The sequence below is a fragment of the Zootermopsis nevadensis genome, unplaced genomic scaffold (assembly GCF_977971745.1).
Source record: "Zootermopsis nevadensis isolate Lab colony 2312 unplaced genomic scaffold, Znev_1.0 Znev_ptg000026l, whole genome shotgun sequence".
Taxonomy (NCBI): Eukaryota; Metazoa; Arthropoda; class Insecta; order Blattodea; family Termopsidae; genus Zootermopsis; species Zootermopsis nevadensis.
This window is the reverse complement of record NW_028259158.1, coordinates 533,077-553,574: the sequence shown is the minus strand read 5'-3', so window position 1 is coordinate 553,574 and position 20,498 is coordinate 533,077. Positions and strand designations below refer to the sequence as shown.

Genomic DNA, 20,498 nt, shown 5'->3' with positions numbered 1-20,498 from the left:
GAGGCAGTTTGGGAAACCTATTAAGAAATAGAATGATAATAGCACATCTAACATTTCTGAGGAACTACTGACATACATATATTACAGTATGTGAGGTATTGCAGGCAGCATTTCACACAGCAGGTCAACGGAGTGTGCTTCGACGTAGATCTACTTCAGACCCGTGGTCGGTAGACGGCAGCAGAGTCTGTTACAGTGCGCAAAGAATGATAATCGAATATCCCTCATTCTCCCGCGATGGCGGGATGTGTTCGCTGCTTTTCAGATGTTGCCATCCCTGCGTACGAGAGAATGGCGTAACTGTTGCGTGTCGTTTCTGTCCACTGCATTTCTTCTGTCATATATTGCGAGGTCGTGCAAGTTAATGTGACGTTATTTGAGCGTGTGTTGAATTTATGTGTGTCATCTTTCCCTTGTGTGGAGGACGTAAAGTAAGAACAATTTCGAACGTGTCATTTCATACAATTTATATAATCTTCAGGACTTCATACATTATACATGACTTCTGCTTTGAAGTGACTCAGAATAAATAACAGGATTTTGTGATCACAGTGATGAGTATTCAACTCTCATAAGAATAATCAAATTTACGATCAGTTGAACAAGTTTCTGTTTCTGAAGGAAGAGGTTGTATTACAGAGAGAAGAATGTTGGTGATTTCTATCCTACACCCTTATAAATTAATTATTGTAGCTGTGAATTTTATAACTGAAGAGTAAGACAAAAGGAGAAAATAGAGTGGAGTCTGTATAAATTTTATACAGGCTCTCCAAGATGATTTTGAAACACTGCAGCCAAATGATAACAACACAGAAACTGCTGAACAATGCTGACCGAAACTTTGCAGCAGAGCTACAATTACAAGTTGAGATACTGGTTGGGAAGTGGAAGAAGTTGGTAGAAGGAGCAAAACATTTATTTGAAAGATGCTTTTAGAGGGAAGTAAGATGGTAAGTTGGATATTCCCACACCTAGTTTAAAACCTGGCCATAATATTGGAATACAACCTGTAATTGTCTCATTCTTGCCATTTTAAAGCGCACAGCTAAAGAAAATGACCTGTCTGTGGTGAACGCATCTTTTCATGTGTCTCACTGGTCTGTGCAACCGTATGGAACTGGTATCAGCAGGATGAAGTATGTAGGTATGTATACAGCACTTCAGCTCACTAGAGAGTAATTATAATCAGGCATACTATAAAGTATAGATAGAAGATGATGGTGTTGTTCTTCCAAGTTGTGGTGCTCTGTGGATTTGGAGAAACATACTGTCTTTGAAATTTGGTATCTTCCTATGAGTCTTCTTGATGTCACAACCCAAAAAAAAAACATTGTCACTTTCAAATCTATAGTTGCAACAAATGCTTCATTTTACTGCCAGTTTTAAATTTTATACTTCAAATTGATCGCTTCATTTAAGTTGGTAAATGTGATTTCAATGACAATATAGAAGTTGTTACCTCAGTAGATCAATGCCAAAAATAACTTTGAAGTCTGATTCTTAACTTGAAGAGATTCTGCTTTATGATATTATGAACCTCCATTAAAATATAGTTGTATTATATTGTGGACATGACAACTGTTATATATGTATGTGTGTGTGTGTGTGTGGGGGGGGGGGGATGCATGCATGTAGTTACACAAAACTGACTGCTCAGTCTGAATGGTCTATAATTTACTACTTGCATGCATATACATTTAGATGATATTATTATAGGTTGTATTTGTTAACGGAAACTGAATGGTTTAGTGCTATCTGAAGCAAGATGCGTAACTGAAACAATGCACATTCATATTTCAGGTTATGTCTTTGGTGGTCATGTGTTAAGGTTCTTCCATAGGGGTGATGAATGCCTCACCATTCCATCTACTTGGACCGATCAACCTGGACAAAAGTAAGATTTGTTTTATTGGAAGGGATGAAATACAGTTATGAGGTATGGTCCTTTATATGTTTAGAAAGGGATTGTTTTTAAAGAAGATGGCTATCTGCTGGGATGTGGCGTCGTGTAGTCTTGCAGATATGGACGTGCGTTTCGGAGGAGCTTACCATCTCCGTCATCAGAGTGATGATACAGGCAATAAGCTCCTCTGAAATGTTTGGTTGATATATACCATATTACATGGTGCTATATCCAAGAAACAACCATCTTCATACTCATCTTGAAAGTATCAGATCTCACTGGAATATTTTTAATTTTTATAATTAAATTTTTTCATTCTAATTGTGTTAGCTCGATGTCAAGGAAGAAGGAAGGAAGAAGTATGTGCCTGCTTCATCGACTGGAAGAAGGCTTTCGATCGAGTAAAATGGAAGAAATTAATGAGGATCCTACAAAGAATTGGAATTGATTGGAGAGATAGAAGACTAATCAAAAACCTGTATATGCAGCAAAAAGTCAAAGTGAGACTGGACTCAGGAGACACCAACAGCGTTGAGATAGGTAGAGGTGTAAGACAGGGATGCTGCTTATCACCAATTCTTTTTAACCTGTACGGGGAATGGCTAGCCAAGGAAGCTCTGGAGACTTCAAAACTGGAGGAAGAGTCATAACGACTGTAAAGTACGCAGACGACTTAGAAATATTGGCGAAGTAAGAGGAGGAATTACAGAACATGATGGACAAGTTAGTGGAAACAGGTAGAGAGTATGGAATGGAAATCAACATTGAAAAATCAAAGGTAATGAGGACAGCACCGAGAGCAGAACCATTGAACGTTGTAATTGGAAACCAACAGATGGAGAATGTGGAGCATTTCAAGTACTTGGGACGACGGACACCCTATGCACCAAGGAAGTAAAAGCAAGGATAGCCATGGCCAAGGCAGCTTTCGTCAAGAAGAGGATACTTCTCACTAGCAAGTTGGGCTTGGAGATGAAGAAGAAACTAGTGAAGTGTTACGTATGGAGCAGAGACTTGGACACTCAGGAAGAAGGAACAGAAATACCTGGAGAGTTTTGAAATGTGGTGTTGGAGAAGAATAGAGAAGATCAGGTGGACGGATCGAGTGACCAACGAAGAAGTATTGAGGAGAGTCAACGAGCAAAGAAACATTCTGCAGGCGATTACACGAAGGAAAGCAAACTGGCTGGGACATATTATGAGAAGGAATGGGTTACTGAGTGATATCATCGAAGGCCAGGTTGAGGGAAAGCGAGGACTGGGAATAAGATTGATACAGCTAACCAACGACCTTAAACAAGGAAAGAAGGTGACGTTCCAGGAATTAAAACGAGAAGCCGAGAATAGGGACAACTGGAGAGCTCTTTTTGGGCAGAGCAATGGACCTGTCGTAAGACAGAACACTTAATAATAAATAATTGTGTTAGAAATTGATTATTTAGGAAAACGGGATTTACCCTTCATGTCTAAAGTGTTAGGTGTGTGATGGTCAATTTAAATTTTTAAACAGCTGGTATGGTAATTCTGTGTAGCCAGTCATGGTACAAGTCTGTAACAGAAACCTGGGGTATGAAGACAGAGAGTGGCCACGTGATAGTCACTCCGTTGGCAGACGCACGTGGAAATGAACACAGAAATTGTTTTGTTTTTTTGTGTTATGTACTTAGAAACATGCTTCAACCTGAATTGAAACCTGTGATTCCAGTCTGAATGGTCCATATCATAGAACGCACAGCCATGGCGATCTGTTGTATGCAATTAATTGTTAATTTTTTTCAGCATTGTTGTTCATGGGGGTGGCAGTGTAATGAGTCAAGCTAGATTGCTGTGGCGACTGGAATTGGCAAGAACCAAATGGGCAGGCGGCTTCATCAACTGGTATCATCCGATGAGGATCCGCCACCTTACTACTGTTCGATACTTGGGAGTTAATGAGAACAATGAGCTCTACCTAGTAAGAAAGTATGTTAACTATGGAAGATAAATAGCATAACCGTAGAATAAGAGAAGTATGGATTTTACAGAAATACGTTGTGAAGTTGGAACTGGCTCAGGGTTGTATCCAGTGGTTGACATTTGCATTAGCAGTGTTGAACCATTGGATTCTACTGCCAGTAGAGATGGCTGGCAACTGAGAAGTCACATAACCCATATTAAAATATTTGCTGATGGTTGCAGTTCAATACAATTTAACTGGATTAATAAAAACACAATACTGCTGTGAGTGTACAAGGCCCACACATGACACATCATGTTTTAACCTCCTCGCACTAGTCTGTCAGTCGCCTTACAGCAGTTGAAGTGCAAGGATAATTTCTTCAGAAGTGCAAAAAAGTGTTCGACCATTTCATTCTTACTTAACGTGGCCAGCATTTGTTTATGATTAGATTTCCAGATTCTCCTGTGCCGAAGAAATTGACAATTTCTTGTTTGGTGAACTGTTTTTTCTGTAACAGGAACTCTACACTGCAGGTCATTAAATTTGAGCGAAAGCTTGAGTGCGTGCATCACCGAACACAGTGGACATTAGCAACATATAATATAAAATGTATTTTTGTTTGTTTTCTGATTTCAGCTTGATTTATTTTTTTTTAGAATAGAATGTGTGTCAGGAATGGGTTGCATGACTTTACAGTCGTTCTGTGCATATGCTCATATAAACAGAACTTGGCAGAGGTGGTAATGATGTTTTAGTTTTTGTTCCTCAGAATCTGAAGCAGTTTCATTTCTGCATTACATGAGATTGAGGCCTACATGCATTATATACAATGCCTGACCCATCAGTAATTATAAACCTTATAACATTTAACTAGAAGGACCCCAAGAGTAAACAGTCTTGCAAAGATTTACTACAACCCAAGTATAAAATGTCTTTACTATTATAGGTTTATGACTTACAGTTTTTTCTTCAATTTCTCTCAGTTAGAAAACAAATGATTTTAATGAGTTGACACGTATTGTAATATCGTACGCTCTTGAACAGAACAGCTGGGCAACTGGTGTTAATAGCTTTTGCTTTGAAAGTTAGGATGAGAGTATATTCATCTCTGTATTGGAAAAATGCATGTAACATTTTACATTTTTGCACGCAGAGATGATGCTACACTTGCCTCGTCCACTTTCTGCTTGCGACAACAGAAGGATGACCTAAAAGTTGTCCTGGAAGAAAGGGATCTAGAAGTGATCGGAGCTCCCATCATCAAATATGGTGACAGTACTGTCATTGTGCAGCACTCAGAATCAGGGCTGTGGCTCTCGTACAAGGTCTGTATACGTATTGTCCGTCAACTAAATTGGGTCATAATAGATGTGGTGGAAAGTAAGGTGTTTACTTTTCAAGTTACCAGATTTGTAACGTAAGAATTTGAAATTATTATATTATATTAAATAAGTGTTGACAAAGAGAGTTGTAGTTTTACCTGACAGTCATTGCACAATGAATAATAATGTGGCATTGTAACATGCAGTTATGGAGAAACCAAATACTATCTTACTGAAACTGTTCAGAAGCAAAATTTAAAATGTTTCTTCAAAGAAGAAATCTTGTTAAGGACACCATAGAATCATTGCACTAATATGAAGTTTAATAAAATAAATGAAAATAAGCTGTAAAATATTTATAGCAGATTCTGTCACAGCCTAGAATTAATTATAATCTGACTTTTTTCTGTGTTCTTAACATGCTCACACAGCTAAGCCATTTTTAACAAAATTCTAACATTTTGAAGTATTACATTTGAGAAGTGATTGGCAGTCGATCAGTGATTCAAGGACTTTCGAAAGGTACCTGCATACACTATCTAGTTACAGGATGTGAAACTGTGTTCTCAGTTTTCTGAGAAAGGCGCTTTTTGTCTTATCAGGGCATATTCCTATCGTCGCTGTATGATCCTGGTCAAAGAGCAGCATGCCTTTAGAAGTCAAAACATAACGCTTTCAGAACACACTTTGAGCATGTAGTTTTATTCTGTCACTGCATGCAGTTACCTTAATGGAATTCATTGAAATTTGTAGGTCATTTGTCATTCATATCTGTAGAACATGAAGTACTACTGAAGATGACTGAGAGGTAAACCAGCAGCCAAGTACCTGGGAGTGAATGTGTTAAACATCTGACATAAAAATTATAGAATTTTGTGATGAGAATGCTGTATGTTGTGTACTTTCTGAGGCTGTCTCATAATTGACTCATACCATTACTTCGAATGTTGCCAATCCTTTGTTTAAATGTCTGTTGGTATGCTTCCACAGCAACAAGACAAGCATTTCTTGCCACGACAGAGGCACAGCTACGTGAGAAGCTGCCAGTGCTATCTTGTGAACACTGTCCAAAGGTGTGGTACCACAAGCTCTGTGCCGAAGCAGAAGGTGAGTGTGTAATGAGATAATGTTCGTAATATATATCGTAATATTTTTTACTTGAAACAAAAATGTCGACTGCCTCATGTGAGGGTTATTTTTATGAGTCCAGTGTCTGTTCCTTTATCGATCAATGACGTACTGTCAGCAATGTTTCTACTGAACAGATTGTTTTTAAACTAGGTATGAACATCATTACATTGAATGTCGCTCCAGACATATTTCTTATATTCCTGTCTCTTCAGTGGTTCCAAACTTGCAGCCATAGCAGTTGTTTCCTAGAAGGACCAGTTACTAGTACAGTTCTATCTTTTTGTATTTTACTTTAGGCATGAGGAATGGCCTAATCCAAGGACACGAAACCTCTTTGAGACTGAGTGCCATAAATTCTAAAAATGTACAATAAAAGCTTGTAATGTGATCACACCATGCCCCCCCCCCCCCCAGTAACATTTTTTAATAACAAATATTATTATTTTGTACACATAGTACATTATAAGTAGCAATAAAAATTAGAAACTGTAACAATAGTACAAACAACTTTATTTATAAATTTAAAAATTTCCAGAATAACATATTTCTCACTGTCAGTGAGATTTTTGTTGCTGGATTTTAAATAATTTTAATTCAAGTCACGCCGTTGTGTGGTGACTTAGTCAGTGACACTAAAATCTGTTGCTACACGTGGTATCACACTCTCTAAGTCTACTAATGATATTATATAACATTTGTCTCCTTTGTAATTTGCAAAATGTATTTTTTTTGTCTTCAGACAGTGCAGAACTTCTTCCATGAGCCCAGGCATTTAATATAAGCCTGCATTTAAATTCCCAATAGTGAATGTGATAAGACAGCATACATTGTCTCTTTCTTGATTAGCTTTGTGTATCTTAAGGTGCGCCAATTGACATCAATTGTAAAATGTAAAGGTAAAGTTTGTCCCACTATACGCCATGTAGGCGTTTGGGGGGAGAGGAGGTATAGCTCCTCTCTTCCTTGACCTCGGCACTAGATGGGGGTGAGTGGTCAGCATCACGCCCCGGCCGGCTTTACCCCCGGGAAAGGACCCCGGTACCCATTGTAGAGGAGGCTGGGTGGGCCCCAGAGCCGGTCTGGACGCAGAGGCTAGAGGAAAAATCCTCTGCCCCCGTCGGGGATCGAACCCCGGCCGTCCAGCCCGTAGCTAGTCACTATACTGACTGAGCTATCCCGGCTCATTGACATCAATAGTACTGCCTTTAATATTATCTTGGAGTAGAAAAGAGAATTGTCCTCTCTACATCTTGTTTAGTGTCCTGTAAAATACAGAGTATCCCAAAAATATGTATGCACATTATAATATGGATTATTAGCCTTGTTATTCATCTTCATGTGTTATGTTTATGAGGGGAGTCTAGTGTGGTCGACACTTAACAGATGATACCATGATTCATATACACAAATGGTGGAGGGTTGATTGAGTTTCAAGCAATGAAAATTCATTGATTGTCTGTATATATCTTTTTGGGACAGCCTGTATCATGAACTGATGTAAGCAATACTCCTGAAGTATCTGCAGTTTTCTTTGCTGGATCAAAGATATTTTGAATTCTTCCTAGATCATCAGACCTAAAGTAGTCATAAAAATTCTTTACAGTTGATTTACTTTGTCTTCGCCATATTACGCTTGTATCTAACACATGCACACTTTATTTTAGTGAGCGCACAACTTCTGAGAAACAATTTGTTGATTCTCTTTCAGGTTTGAATGACAAGCGCACACAAGCCGCCATCTTCCGTCGCCTGGATTTGTTACCAGAAGAAGAGCAGTCTGTGATATTAACTAAATTCCGAGGAGTAGAGACCTCAAGTCTCCGTGAGCAGAATGAGTTACTCATGATGCTGCTAAGAGCACACTATGAAGGAAAGCAAGCTCGCCACACTCAGCGAGTTCCTTAATCAGTACCTGGGAGGGAGTACCATCTTCATGAAGGCCAAACGTTCCCTCAGCTGCTGAAGCGCAAGGGCTCACGAGATGATTTTGGACCAGTTGTGAAGGAATTGAGTCTGCCAATGAATGCTGCACTGTGTAAGGTAAAATAGCATGTTACTGGATCAGTACCTGAAACTTAAAATTCTGCCGTATTGCTTCTTTCAAGTACTTCAAAATAATTTTGCTCATGTTTCGTCATGCTGTTACTATCGTAGTCTCTTCTTATGATGGGGTGAGACTTTGTCTCTGTGGAACTGTGGCTGCTAATGGGCCCATTCTCCATCCCCCAGATGATACATGAGTGAATATGGAACTTGATTAAAGTGAAGGACTTAGACGGAAACTTGTCTCAGTGCCACTTTGTGCACCACAAATTCCACACGGACTGCCCTGACATAACCCAAGGCATCCAAGGTGAGATGCTGTTGCAATAAAAAACTACAGTTAGAAATGAGAGCTGCACTCTGTGTTGAGAACAAACTAACGTCCCATTTTACAAATGTTAATGAATGAAATTCTATTTTTACGCAATTAAAAATCAGTATCACTTTTTCAGTTTGTGTAATGATTTTTTATTACACAGAAGCACATGACAAGAAGTAACATACAACATAATTTCCACCCCTGATCACCATTACTCCCACCTTGCATGTAGCCAAGTTCCTCCTTTGTGCTTAGTCATTTTTGAGAGTCTCATCTCACATGATCTTATTATTTGCATCTCCATTAATTTATAATTAATTGCTGTTCATTATTATAAACATTTGTGAACTGTATACTTATCTTCCTTGACTCTCGTGTGTGAGTGCGCACGTGAGACAGAGAGAGATATATATAACTTTCTTTGAATGTAAGTTAATACTAATAAGTTTATTTTTGTGTTCACTTTAAAGGGACTTCCAATGAATATTTCTCTTCTATAAATTGAGTAGTTGGTGTACATTGTATATTGACTTTATTTGTTGTTGTTATTATGTGAACAGCCACGGTGGTCTAGCGGTTAGAACGCTGGCCTTGTAATCCTGGGGTCTCGGGTTCGAATTTATAACTTGTGTTGGGCAAGGCCGTGGTCTAGGCAACACGGAGTTTTCCTCCGTGGCATCCCAACAATTACTCCATTCACACACAGAAGAAGGCAATGGCAAACCACTTGTGGATCATCTGCCAAGAACGTATATGAACAGGTCCCAGTCCGAGAAAAGGAGGGAATGATCCTGTTCATATGGACCTGTCGTCACACAGAACACTAAATAAATAAAATAAAATAATTATGTGAACAGGAAAAGTGGTTTTTCATTTTGAAAGAATAAAAAATCTTTAAGGGTGTTCAGCAGCAAAGAATTGAAGAGAATATTTGTGACTAAGAGAAATGAATGCAGAATTTAAGAGAATTACATTGAACTCCATAAGATGTACATTTAATGTAGTAGTATGATTAATGAAGGATTATAATATGGTCATCATGATTTAAACAGTAAAACAGATGACTTCGTTTCAAACACTTCATGGTAGAATCAGACATGAATAGTATTTTCGAAATGGATCTTAAGAAACTAGCATGTGAGCATATAAATTGTACTGAACTAATTATGGATTGTGTCCAGTGGTGGTTTTTTTTGATGAACCTACAAGTTCTGCGCACGTGGGATTGGCTGAATAACTGTCAACTCCTGCACCACGGAATTAGCAAATCACTGAATTGTAATTCTGTATTGCAGCCTTTAATGGGTTAGTCTAGTGTTACTCAGACTGTACTTTACAGAACACTGGCAATATATTGAGTAATCTCAAGGGTTCTAAGAAAGAATTTTGTCAAATGGTGGACTGACTCAGTTGTCAAATACCTTTGCTGTTATGGCAATATAGTTAACTTGATACACTGCGTCATTACACTTTTAAGTCACACTGTAACAATTTAGGGAAACAAGGTTATCAGTCATTGTTGTGTGCATTTTTAATGCCCTCAGCATGCATATTTAGGATGTGTGCAGCAGTACTTTATTGAAAACGGTGCAAATTAGAGATGAACTTCACATCTCCCAATACATTTTACCAGTTTTTATAAAGTTAGGACTGGCAGAAGAGTGGTGATGACTGTCATTCATAGTGACATGAAATCTGAGTGTCAGTATATGTGTAACATTATTTGGATGACCAACAACAAACAGTCTGTGTGATGCTGTGTGACTCCAGAGGGTAGCGTACCTAGCGGACGTTCTTACGAAGATACGTGAACAAAATTTTAAGGTGTGACTATCACAGTTATCTTGGCATGTGAACAAATTTATATATAAATAAAATAGAATTTTGGAGGACGTGTACTGGTTGAAAAAAATGTTTCTGGCTGTTTTCAACCATTGGATGACTTTTCCAATGAACTTGAGAGCTGGATAAGTGATGATTTTCTTTCAGATACAATTGAACGTGTATGAGACCTACAAGTTGCAGTGAACGTTTTCAGTGGTTATGAAACCTTTGTACGTTCTCTGTCACAGAGAAAGGTTTGTTATTAGAAACAGATATAAGAAATATGACACTTCAGCAGGCCGTGGTTTTGAAAGATACATTAATAAACATTCCTCTTGGTAACTTTTGTGTCAGTTTGAAGGAAGATTGTCCACAAATTCCAAGTGTAGCTGTGAAGAAGCTACTTCCATTTCTATGTACATATATATGTGAAACAACATTCCCAAGATAAGATCATGAACAAACTCCACCCTGCAAGGATTATTTTCAAAAGTTTATAATCAGCTATCCAGTACATTTCCTGCTTTTACGTAGTGCAAAGGATCTCTGTTACGTTCATAAATCCAACCACTGGAGCCTAACCTGAGTCATTGAATCCATTACATGCCCTTCATGTTTTCTGAGCACAATTCTAATGTGAATTTCTCATATCCTTTGTGCACATTACGTGTCTGACCCATTTTATCCTCCTTGATTTAATCACCCAAACAGTACTAAGTTCTGAAGCTCTTTATTATGCATTTCTTTAGACCACTCTTACATAATCTTCCCAAGGTTCAGATATCTTGTCTGAAAGATAGTGCATTTTACTCATATACAGAAAACATATTGTTTTCCCAGGATCCCCCATCCTCTTCAGGGCACGCTAGCCCAACTACCCGTTCATCACCAGCTCCAACACTGGAAGTACCTGAGAACAACATAACAGACAGTGGTACCAGTGGTCTGCGACCGCGTTCTTCTACAGTGGGCGCTGCAGAAGGCGAGACAATGAAACGGGAACTACAAGAAAAGCAGTCAAATGGCAGCCTTTCTGCCAGCAACTCCCAGCAACAGTTGAATTCCGTCACTCCTCCCAATGGACAGCAGAAGACCAGTCCCATGATGAATATGTGAGTTCCTTTTGTGGTGTTGTCAGTTGGTTGATAGAATTTCTTTTTTAAGTCTGTTCTCAAGTGTTATGTTTATATGGAACTCTTAGCTTATAAACAGTCAAACCTAATGCCTGATGAATTTAAACTACATAAATCTACATTTTGTTAATAAAATTTCTTCCACGTTATCATTAATGTGTATACCGTCATGTTAGTATTCTTCTAGAATTAGAGATGGACATTTACTTTGTTACAAATGTAATGATTGTACTCTCATGACCTGTTTGCAAGAGCCTCTTCTGTGAAAATTGGATAAAACCTTTTCTTTGAAGGATTGTTTCATCGCCACTTCCTCCCTAATCTTAAATGTTTACTGATGTCACTATGCAGGAAATACAGTTATTTATATGTAATATTTGTACAGATGGAGCATCAGCAAAGATACAGTCCGTACTATAACATCTTTCTGAACCCTCATATACAAGACAGATTTTTGTATTCTGAGATCTCTCCATTTCAGTGACAAATATTAACCTTATAATACACAAGATGAAAACTGTAACACAGTTTGGAAAATGAGAGTAATTATGTCGGTGATTCTCATGCTAAATATTAAAGTCTCATTTTCAGATAATAAATATGAAAGGATCAGTAAACAATTTGGGATACAGATCTACAAAGTGTGTGACTGAAATGGATATTTGTGTGATATGACAATTACAAATGCAGTGATGGACATGATTTGTGTAGTACAGGGGTCGTCAACCTTTTTATACCTACAGCCCACTTTTGTATCTTTGTTGATGGTAAAATTTCCTTACCGCCCACCGGTGCTGCACATACTGCCCACCACCATGAAAGAGGTACAGCTCGAAGACTGAATGATGGCCGTTATGCGCACTAAACTCATGCCTTTGATACGGAGCTCATTTGTTGCTCCTTCATCCACGAGTTTACTTCGAGAAGTGCCCGGTGAATTATTATCTATATTCAAAATTTTAGAGATGGAATTCAAAAGTAAATTGCAAAAGCATATTTTAAAAAGTCAAACTCGCGAAGTTGTTAGCAGTGTATTCGTTATATGAAGGAAGAACCAAATTTGTAACAACGGACAAAAACCCACACTGCCCACCATGAAAGCTTGAATCGCCCACTAGTGGGCGGTACGGACCAGGTTGACGACCCCTGGTGTAGTATAATGTCTTCCTCTGATTTATGAGACAATTTGCATATTATGAGAATACATTGCTCTTGTCCTGTGAGGACGAGAATGCTGCAGGAACTGACTAAAACAGAGTTACATTTTGACGGGGTGAGGGGTGATCTGATTGAAGTGTATGTATGTATGTATGAGAATAAGATTGCAAGGGGTTGTAACACATGTCTGGAAAGAGAAATTAACTGTTGCGTGGTCTATAGGTTTGCGTTATGATAAAACATTTGCAAATTCTGAAAGGGGTTAGATTCTTTCTCAGTAAAAAATACAACAGTTTCATAAGTTAGTGGATATTTTAAGCAAAGCTGGAAATTAAAATTTGTTCCTTTGATTATCTATCACCAGAAACTTCATGTTTTTTTAAGCATATTTAGATATTTTTATCTAGTTTTGGCATTCTGTGGTAGAATAAGAGAAGAACAGCTTCTTTCAGAGGACTGTTTGAAATATTCCAAAATTTTTGCAGAATTAACTGTGGGAAAATCTCAAGCATACTGAACAGACAGCACATTGATAGTAGTAACTTACGTGATTTTTATATTCTAAGAATCCAGAAACTGTCAACTAAATCGACATAGAAACAAACGTGCACTAACCCCAATCATTCAATGCTGGAGTTCACTCAAACATCAGTATATCAGATGCTTCGAGAGACATAAATTTAACCTCAAATGTTCTTCAGGACCAAACTATCTTAAGCAAAAACTGTAATAAAGAGTTTCAGGTTGGGGATGGAAGAGTACTTAATGATGAAAACAGAACTAAACTATAATATGTGAATAAAAATTATGAGTATAAAGCCATGAAAAACAGTCTGGCTAGTATAAAGTTTTAAGAATTCGTATATTCTATATTTTTATGACACTTTTAAAGAAGGAAATTGTAACATATTTTGTAATTAATGTGTACATAATGAGAAGTAATAACAGATGAAGAAGTTACAGTTGTATGTTTACTAACTCTGTACCATTACTTAAGTAAAATACATAACTGTAGGTCACCTGAAGATCTTATAAATACAGCAAAATGTGGAGTATCATCTTCATCATGGACGCTACAAACCAGGGTGGGGGTGTTAGCCCCATGCCCAACCCCCCCAACCTGGAAGACCAGGCCTCCGTATTTACATCACCTGGAAGCAAGGTGGTCCAGCTATACCCCCAGAATATCATACAAAAACAAAATAGATCACGTCTGTTGAAATATTTTTGTTAATAGTATTGAAAAATTAAATAATAAATGAATCTAAAAGAATGTGAAATATCTAGGTAATAACATTGTGGGTGTACACTGTCTGAAAATAAGCTTGTCAGTGTCGTTTGATTTGTTGATTCAGGAATTGCATAACTGTTATTTCGTAGAGCAATCGCCCACATAAATGTAGGGCAGTAGTTTAACATTTTAGAGACAGACACATGTTTAGGGTTTTAAATTCTGTTATACCTTCAAAAATTTTGCAGTATTTAACAAGCTGAAACATGGGAGATAGGAGAGAATTTTCACAGTGTATTCAACTGAAAACTGTAATTTCTCCAGATTACTTTTACACCAAGCATTGAAACAAAACATTGATTTTGTGAACAGATTCCTGAAAGTTGGTCACACCTCAAAGACATCACCAACACAGGAGCTGAATCAGGATGTGGCAAGGCAATCTGGATCATGGCGCCAAGCCATCTTCAATCGGATGCTGACGCCTAACAAGAACCTGTCTGGTAAACTTTAGTTTACTTTCGTTTGGAACCAGCACTGACAAATTTTTATGGCTTAAAGTATAATTTGCTTCATAACTTTTAATGAAGATTAACTGCTGGATTTTGTCAGGACCAGACAGATTTGTTATCAGTTTCAACAAGTGATTTTGTCCTCTTATTTCTTGAGTAGTTGTTGCTAGTAGTGGAGTACTGTATGAGGCTCAGAATGATTCAGTCTCCTGAAATTAGACATTTCCTTCACTAAAGATGCAGTGGTTATATGGAATAAATATAAATATAATACAGTAAAGTAAAGCCATCCCACTGCACGCCATATAGCTCCTCTCTCTCTTGTCAGCATCACGCCCAGGAAATGTATTAGACTAAGAGGCTCTGTGATTATCTGTTGTGATTCTCTCATCCGTTTGTTGTGTTCAAGCAGAGAGGGGCCTGGGGTTAATCAGTATAAAGCAGCACCCACTGAAGCGAGACAGAGAAGAACTGCGTGCTCTGTGGAAAAAAGCTATCAACCAGCAACTGCTGCTCTTATACGGATGGAGAAGGAGAATGCGAGGCTGCGAGGTATCTGTCAGAAATATTATAATGCTTGTTTTAGAACAGAACTGTATAATAAACAGTCACAAAGGAAACAGGAAATGTGGTCAGCTGTCAATATTCACAAATTTGTTCTTCTGCCTGTTTGTAATTGAGCTTCATGCAGTATACACCGTGTTTCAAAAGTAGCTTTACAACTTCGCAGGAGAATATAAATTTATTTAAAGGACGTGCGCAATATTTTTAAATGCACAAATTTAGCCAAACACATCGAGTTTCACGCACGTAAACTGTAGTACGGAAATGTTGCGGCGGGTTTGAAGACGACGAAGGATTTCTGGACTCGGTAATTTTCAGTGACGAAAGCACGTTCCATGTCACTGGTAAGGTCAACGCCCACAACTGCAGGATTTGGGGTAGTGAAAATCCACGTACCTTCCTGGAACATGTTCATGACAGTCCAAAAGTTAATGTTTTGGGCCCTCAGCAAAGATAAAGTGTACAGCCCCTTCTTTTTCATGGAGAAGACTATTACCGGCATTGTGTATCTGGACATGCTCCAATAGTTCCTCATTCCTCAACTTGACGAAGATGACCAGGAAGGACGCATTCACTTCCAGCAAGATGGTGCACCCCCTCATTACCTCGGAGAAGTGCGCGAGTACCTCAACAACCGTTTCCCAGGTCAGTGGATTGGTCAGGCCGCACCAATAGCATGGCCACCTCGTTCCCCGGATCTAACACTTTTAGATTTTTTCTTGTGGGGATTTGTTAAAGATCGAGTGTACGTGCCACCCTTACCTGCAGATGTGGCCGAACTCCGAACTCGAATTACCACCGCAGTTGCTGAAGTGACACCAGAGATGCTACACCGCGTGTGGCAAGAAATTGACTACATAACAAATGGAAGTCACATTGAACCATAAATATCTGATGGACATAAAACTTGAAGTGTTTGACTACATTTCTATGTTCTGAAATTATATGTTTCTTCTATCAGTTTACCAATGTCTCACCCTCAAGTTGTAAAGCTACTTTTGAAACACGCTGTATTATCATCAACATTACTTGAAAAATTTATTGTCATGCTTTATTTATTTTTTTTAAAATCTTGGTTAAAACAAATTTTTTATGAACTGACAAATTATATTTATAATAATTAAATTTAATGATGGTGTAAGGCAATATAAACATATTAATAACTTCGGATTAATTGTTTCTACAGACATCAATGCATTTTGCCAAATAATTGGCACTAGGAGGCCAAGGCCCAATATGGGCTCTAGAGCCATTGGATGGATGGAGGAAGTGGCACATTGTGTGTTTGTAATTATATTCTCAATCATTCATTCTGCAATCCAAACATAAACAAGAGTGATCTAGCATTTACATGATTATGTATATTATCTTTTATCATCTGTGCACCAAGTTTTATGCTTGGTCTAGCTGATCATGTGTTGCAGTAGCGTAGTGGTAAACTATTTCACGCTAAAGTTAAAATCCAGCTTACAGCCCCACATGATGGGAGTTTAAATCCCCTGTGATAAAGGTTATTATGCATTCTTTGCACACATGCGTATACACAAAGTATTTTGGTGATGTTTTGAACATCATGCCATTTGGGGAGATGAATCAGATATTTCCATTTGCTGTTTCATATCACATCTTGCTGCGACAACTGATTCTGCTTGCTCATCACTTTTTTTCTCTGTCTGATGAGTCACTTTTGTGATCAAATTCATGATTATCACCAATTTCATTTTGAGTATAACCAGATTCTACTTCTGAAATATTGTCACATGCACAATCCAGAATTGGCACAATATCATCACTTGCATCATCATTTTGCACCATATTGTGCATTTGCTACAAGGGAAATTAAAAAAAAAAATTTCATCATCATCATCATCATCTAACTATCAAGGAGTTTGGGCCTAATGACCCATTCTGGCCTCAATCGTCCAGGAATTCTTTAAAGGGCGTCCTTTATTTCTTCTTCCTATTGGTTTGTGTTTCAAAATTAGATGTGGAAATCTGTTTTGCAATGTGTAAAAATTGTCATCAGACTATTTTAATCTTGTATTGATGTCCAGATTATGGTATGTACAGAGATTTGTATGCTTGTGACATCTGGTGAATATTTTACATGCTATTTAAAATAAACAGCAGTGTTTCTAATCCTGTAATGCCATTTGTCGTTGCTGCTACTTGGACATTTTAACACATTTTCAAACAGCAATGGGGTTTGGCTGCATTACACTGATATTTTATTATATCATTATTCATTATTATAAAATATTTTTCAATTCTTTTGCAGGAGATGAACATTATTTTTGTTATTCTGAAATTTTGGTTTGCAGGCATTTGTTTCCATAATTTTTTTCGTATCTTCCACACACTCGTGCTTTTATAAAGAAAGATAAGTAATGTTAGTAGTTTAAGTGTAAAAGTTGTGAAAAGTGGAAAGTAATACATAGTTTTTGTTTATCAGAGTTTATAACCTTATTTGCAATGATCTAATCACCTTGTGAATATGAAGGTATACCAGCATACACAAAGAAACAGCTATTGATTAATCTAATTTCTTCTTCTGAACACCAAACTCTCTGGTATTAGAATCGAAAGGTAACACTAAAATATGATTTTAGAATCTGTCCTCAATCCAATCCACCTCTAACAACAAATTTAAACTCTGATAATAGGACCTAGTGATTAGGAAGTGCTCCCACTACGTCCGGAATCCAATGAAGTCCGTATTTAATGCGTTCACTCTCAGGTAGCAGAACCTAGAGGTTTAATACTGCTAACAAAAATTCCACCATTTTATCCTGTTATGTTCCAGTACGAGGCCAGGAAATAACATTTTTCCTTTGCACAGTATATTTTTAAGTTGGAATAAATGTGCAATTATTATGTTGATATTGAAATTAGAGTAGAGCGCTGATTGTTCATGGTAGTTGTGGGAGGCAAGGGCCCAGATAATCTAAAACACAGTTAATGCAGATTATATTTAATTAGCATTATCATCATCATCCGTGTAAGCAAAATAGGAACTTTCACAAATTTGTACATATTAACATACATATTCCTATTGCAAAACTTACTAAACATTCTTTTTTGAAGTCATTTTGTAAGCAAGTCCATAGATTTTGTTTTGATATTTCTGTTGGCCTTTTTTTTATATACTCACAAATTTGTAAAAAGGTCATCGTAATCAAAGTCATTTTCATTTCCCATGAAGTAAAGTGAAGATAAGGAAAATGTAATTACGCAGTCTGAGACCATGGATGAATTTGGGCCCCAGATAATCAGAGCTGTGCTGTAGTTTACTAATTTTGTATTTTATTGAATTATGAATAATAATTAACAACCACAGGATTGGTTACATCATCAGACACTGTAAAGTAACCCATTGTTTTGGCAGCCCGACAGGAGGAAGCGACAGTGAAGCGCATCAAGTTGGAATATGATGAGATAGGTTCATGTGTGCGAGAAGTAATGGAGGTGTGGGATCTCTTGGTGAGCAAGGAGAGTCGCGTCTCAACTCAGTGTGACTCCAAAATGCTGCTCCAAGCCATCAGGCAAGGTGAAGACATGAGATAATAGCAGATAATGGAGAAATAGTTCAGTGACAGGATTAAAATAATTTAATCTCAGAAATAATAAAGTTAAATCTGGGGTTATACGCATTTGAAGAGGGTTGGGAAGGATTGTTATCCTACCCCTTACATAACTATGAACAGAGAGGGAACTTCACTGACAAATATGTGGCATTTGGTAAAGTACACTAATAAAGCCAAATTTCATCATTTTATACTTAAGCATCTGTAGACTTAACATTATATTGTGTTGTATTTCTTAATACTGCTGCTTTGTATTTGAGGAGTTACTGGTTTCAATACCAGCCTGTTATTTTTTAATGTTTTTTTCCTTGTACTGTTGAAGGAGACATCACATTGGTGTTTTAAAATAAGCCATGACCAATTCGTTCATGTAACATACCATTCGTAATCACCTTATTTCACAATACAAGATGATTATAAATATTCTTTTCACTTTTAAAAAATGTTTTTAAAAAGGTAAGCTATGCACGATAATGAAATTTGTAGGGCATGAATAAAAACTCGTTTTGAAGTCAGTTACCTAATTTCAATGTGAGCCCAGCTGGTGATTCTACATGTGTCAAAATGATTGTCATTCTCATTCCAAAGATTGCACATTTGCACATACATCATCATCTCAGATGTGAATTTTGATGTCATTTTGGTTTTGAATTATTGGTGCAGGGGTAGACAGTCTGTCAAACAACCCCCCTTCCGACACAAAAAGAAATTGCAGGGACCTAGGGGCAAACAGCTGTTCAGAAATTGTCACACTGCAATGAAAATGAAATGTGTTATCATGGGCAATATATGAATGCATTTCACATTCTGTTCACAGTTTGTTTAGAAACAGGCTTGTATGAAGCATAAGTGGATGGTTTGGCAGGTGAGGTTAGCCCAGACTCTCTTCAAAACCATCTCTGCATTGCCTTCATTGATGGGATTTCATGAAACCACAACATACAGTTCATACTTAAGGTCTACATCCTGAAAATGTTATTATTGAGCATAGATTTTCTTAGAATAAAATGTCTAGAAGTGCAAAGATAATTCATAATCATTCTTTGTATCACCTCTGCATAATAAATTTGTTAGGGGCTTTCTTACTAAAGTGTTTAATTTCACAAGATTGTTGGATGTTTTTGCAGGAGTTCCACGCAGCAAGCGTGGGGATGTTTGGCACTTCCTGGCAGAGCAGTACTGTCTGAAAGTTGCTCCAATAGATACAAGCAAGTTCCCTAACTATCACGTCCCGTACGAGAACCTGCTACGACAACTCACCTCCCATCAGCATGCCATCCTTATAGACTTAGGTGAGACAGTTTGTACTTCATCCATGCTTGACATCCATTAATTTATGTGCCTCATTTGCAGCCATTGCCCTTTCATTACTCACCTCAAGTCTCTGACTGAGCAGTGATAATGTTTCATTAATGGATTCATAGTCAACTGAACTGTGTTGGTAATTTTCAGCTATTGAAATCAAAAATTTAAAACTAAACTTTAACTGGACCTAAAGTATGGTAGTTGAGTTTCCTGTGCACTAGATATAATACACTTATTCTACTAGTGACATCAATTATTACCTGTGCTTTTTTAATAAAATGTATACTATATAAAATAGTTCTAATAAGAGGTGTAGAACTTAGTGGAAAGTACGTATTACATCGTGCATAAACTTCTTATATGATAAGCTACTAGGAAAATTTAATTTTTGTTTTGTGTAAAGTAGAAATAATATTAAAATGATTGATAACCAGAATTACATTCTGAAGACAACTTTTGCTGGAAACTCCAAACATTGGAATTCAGCCATCAGAATCTTCCAAGCAGTTTTTGACATAAAGCATTTGAAT

At 37.4% G+C, this 20,498-nt stretch overlaps 2 protein-coding genes across 4 annotated transcripts; both read left to right on the top strand.

The window, feature by feature from the left end:
* Positions 1-213: 213 nt before the first annotated feature.
* On the top strand, positions 214-8,130 carry LOC147872532 (ryanodine receptor-like). The gene is made up of 7 exons (XM_087356205.1): positions 214-950; positions 1,039-1,144; positions 1,801-1,894; positions 3,683-3,865; positions 4,996-5,167; positions 6,155-6,271; positions 8,004-8,130. The coding sequence occupies exons 1-7, from the start codon at positions 927-929 to the stop codon at positions 8,007-8,009; spliced, it is 702 nt and encodes a 233-aa protein (XP_087212331.1). The 5' UTR covers positions 214-926; the 3' UTR covers positions 8,010-8,130.
* A 4-nt stretch (positions 8,131-8,134) lies between these two features.
* On the top strand, positions 8,135-18,626 carry LOC147872531 (uncharacterized). 3 transcript variants are annotated; one of them, XR_015537169.1, is made up of 6 exons: positions 8,135-8,335; positions 11,322-11,593; positions 14,376-14,506; positions 14,928-15,067; positions 15,568-15,724; positions 15,818-17,527. XR_015537169.1 is itself a non-coding variant. In XM_087356206.1 (5 exons), the coding sequence occupies exons 1-5, from the start codon at positions 8,315-8,317 to the stop codon at positions 15,604-15,606; spliced, it is 603 nt and encodes a 200-aa protein (XP_087212332.1). In that variant the 5' UTR covers positions 8,135-8,314; the 3' UTR covers positions 15,607-17,527. The 3 variants fall into 3 exon arrangements, 2 of the variants coding, with proteins under 2 accessions (XP_087212332.1, XP_087212333.1); XM_087356206.1 differs by having other exon boundaries at positions 15,568-17,527; XM_087356207.1 differs by lacking the exons at positions 15,568-15,724; positions 15,818-17,527 and adding an exon at positions 18,465-18,626 and having other exon boundaries at positions 8,142-8,335.
* Positions 18,627-20,498: the final 1,872 nt, after the last annotated feature.

Excerpts from the sequence above, each read along its gene's own strand:
- LOC147872531 (XM_087356206.1), top strand. The coding sequence starts at position 8,315 with ATGAATGCTGCACTGTGTAAG. Across the intron at positions 11,594-14,375 it reads ACCAGTCCCATGATGAATAT|ATTCCTGAAAGTTGGTCACA; the intron begins GTGAGTTCCTTT and ends TTTTGTGAACAG. Across the intron at positions 14,507-14,927 it reads GCCTAACAAGAACCTGTCTG|AGAGGGGCCTGGGGTTAATC; the intron begins GTAAACTTTAGT and ends GTGTTCAAGCAG.
- LOC147872532 (XM_087356205.1), top strand. The coding sequence starts at position 927 with ATGCTTTTAGAGGGAAGTAAGATG. Across the intron at positions 951-1,038 it reads TTTTAGAGGGAAGTAAGATG|CGCACAGCTAAAGAAAATGA; the intron begins GTAAGTTGGATA and ends GCCATTTTAAAG. Across the intron at positions 3,866-4,995 it reads GAGCTCTACCTAGTAAGAAA|AGATGATGCTACACTTGCCT; the intron begins GTATGTTAACTA and ends TTTTGCACGCAG.